The following is a 2,261-nucleotide window of genomic DNA, read 5'->3' as shown; positions in this document are numbered from 1 at the left end:
TCACTCTCTGCAACTGGATTCCTGGAGTTTGGTTCAGTGTTTAGTTGTGGGTGTCTGCCTCTGTTTCCATCTACTACTGGGTGAAGGCTCTAGGATGGCATATAAGGTAGTCATTAATCTCATTATTGGGGAAGGGCATTTTAGGTATCCTATCCACTATTGCTTAGATAGTTAGTTGGAGTCAATCTTATAGATATCTGTATATTTTGAGTGCCAGATTTCTCTTTAAACCCATATTGGCTCCCACAAAAAAGGTATCTCATTTCTTACTCTCCTCTGTTCTTCCCTCAAGTTTATCATTTGTTTATTTTTGGTTAAAAAGTGAGCAAGTATAACTATGTGAAGGAATTACATAAATGGGTCTTTTATAATAAATTGATAAGATGGATTTTTTGATAAGGTCTTGCTCACTGGTGTTTCCTGAGTTCAACTTGTGTCTATTGTGCAGGGCATCTGAAAGGAACTAGAATTTCTCATTCTCATAGCCACACACTGAAAACAAGCAGAGCTGGAATCCAATGTTTCATTTCTCCCAAGTGTAAAGTTACGCTGAGAAGCATTGCTCTTTGTGTATTTGGATTAGGATCTCAAGAACTCAGCTAGCTATTCTTTGAAAAGATTCCCCACAATAGAAACCTTACTAAGAACACAATTCACTGAGGTATTTGAAAACAGTTCTTTTATCTCAATCCTGTCCAAAACCCAAGTGTACTTTCCCCCTTAATACATTGTGTGAAAATCTAATAAACTCATGGAGATTAAATTTATAAGAAAAGAAGTTGCTCTAATTATGGAATTTAAAGATTACAGTAGTCCACACATAGCCCCAACTGACTTGTCAATTAAAGTTCAAGTTTCTCATCCCTCGCACCCTTCCTTTTCAACTTGGGCCTGGCAGAATGGATCCCGAAAAGAAGGGTGGCAAGAAGAAGAGGGTCTGTTCTGCCATCAACGAATTTGTGACCCGAGAATACACCATTAACATTCACAAGCACATCCATGGCATGGGCTTCAAGAAGCATGCTCCTCGGGCGCTCAAAGAAATCTGGAAATTTGCCATGAAGGAGATGGGGACTCCAGATGTGCTCATTGATACCAGGTTCAATAAAGCCATCTGGGCTAAAGGAATGAGGAATGTTCCATACTGCATCCATGTACATTTGTCCAGAATATGTAACGAGGATGAGGACTCATCAAACAAGCTGTACACATTGGTAACCTACGTGCCTGTTACCACATTCAAAAATCTACAGACAGTCAATGTGGATGAGTGTCACAATAAATCTTTCTGCCAAAAGCCGCCCAAGCCCCACTGCCACATGTGCGGTCTCCACCAGCCTCCCGAGTTCTGCCCACCATGTGGATGGACAAAATAATACAGAGACATATTAGGTACAATGCTGCTTGGCCAATGACTAGGATTCTCTCTGTTAGCTCAGTCATACATCTATATAATTTAATAGACTTATCTTGTCGGAATCCTTATTGGTGTCCATCCTTTGCCTGTGGATCACATTGCCCTGCTCGAGGAGGAAGAGGAAAAAAGGGGACACTTTCTGTTTCCTTGCTTAGATATGAGTCTCCTTGCTATGTCACTTCCTGCCTGGATCACCACTTATTTACTATAATTCCCAGAATCCTCTTTGACTCCTAGTCCTGTCTAACTTGCTGCCATTGGCCAAACAGAACTTTATTTAACAATAAGATAAACATACACAGTACATTCCCCATCAGATGAGAACTAACCTGCTGAGTGTCAAATAAAGTTGGAGAACTGCCTTCAAAAAAACAAGTTTCCCAAACATAATACTTGGTTTCTTCTGGTGAGTTTCAAGAGTTCTTTGCTAACAAAATTGGTTGAAGCTCATGTTTCTCTTACGTTATATTGTGAGCACCCAGGTATAACAACTATACTTTGAATTGTCGAGTCAGCAGGAATCCTCATCACCTTCTAATAGATCAAGTGGAGTTTTCGCTGGTTGATTCCTAATTATGCCATTACTTTTACCTCAAATTAATACATGTGATACAATTAAATCTATTTTAGAAATAAATATAAAATCTATTGGTATGCCTACAGAAATGACAATACAAAATATTATTTGTATTTCAATAGTGATACCTTAATTTTAAAAAAGCAGCAAAACTTATAGGGGGATCTATAGAATACTCAACCCATTATCTCAGCTTAGCAACATGCCAACAAAATAATGCAAGAATCTGTGTTAAAATAACAAAAAGTTTCTTTCTGAGACAAGGTT

The 2,261-nt window shown here is 38.6% G+C and overlaps 1 protein-coding gene across 1 annotated transcript; it reads left to right on the top strand.

Moving 5' to 3' along the window:
• The first annotated feature begins 869 nt into the window (after positions 1-869).
• Positions 870-1,990, top strand: LOC107977341 (60S ribosomal protein L31). The gene is made up of 2 exons (XM_035453034.1): positions 870-1,270; positions 1,900-1,990. Exons 1-2 carry the CDS (start codon positions 900-902, stop codon positions 1,988-1,990), a joined length of 462 nt encoding a protein of 153 aa, XP_035308925.1. The 5' UTR covers positions 870-899.
• Positions 1,991-2,261: the final 271 nt, after the last annotated feature.

Source organism: Cricetulus griseus (genome assembly GCF_003668045.3).
Source record: "Cricetulus griseus strain 17A/GY chromosome 1 unlocalized genomic scaffold, alternate assembly CriGri-PICRH-1.0 chr1_1, whole genome shotgun sequence".
Lineage (NCBI taxonomy): Eukaryota > Metazoa > Chordata > Mammalia > Rodentia > Cricetidae > Cricetulus > Cricetulus griseus.
This window is presented reverse-complemented; position numbering and strand designations above follow the sequence as displayed.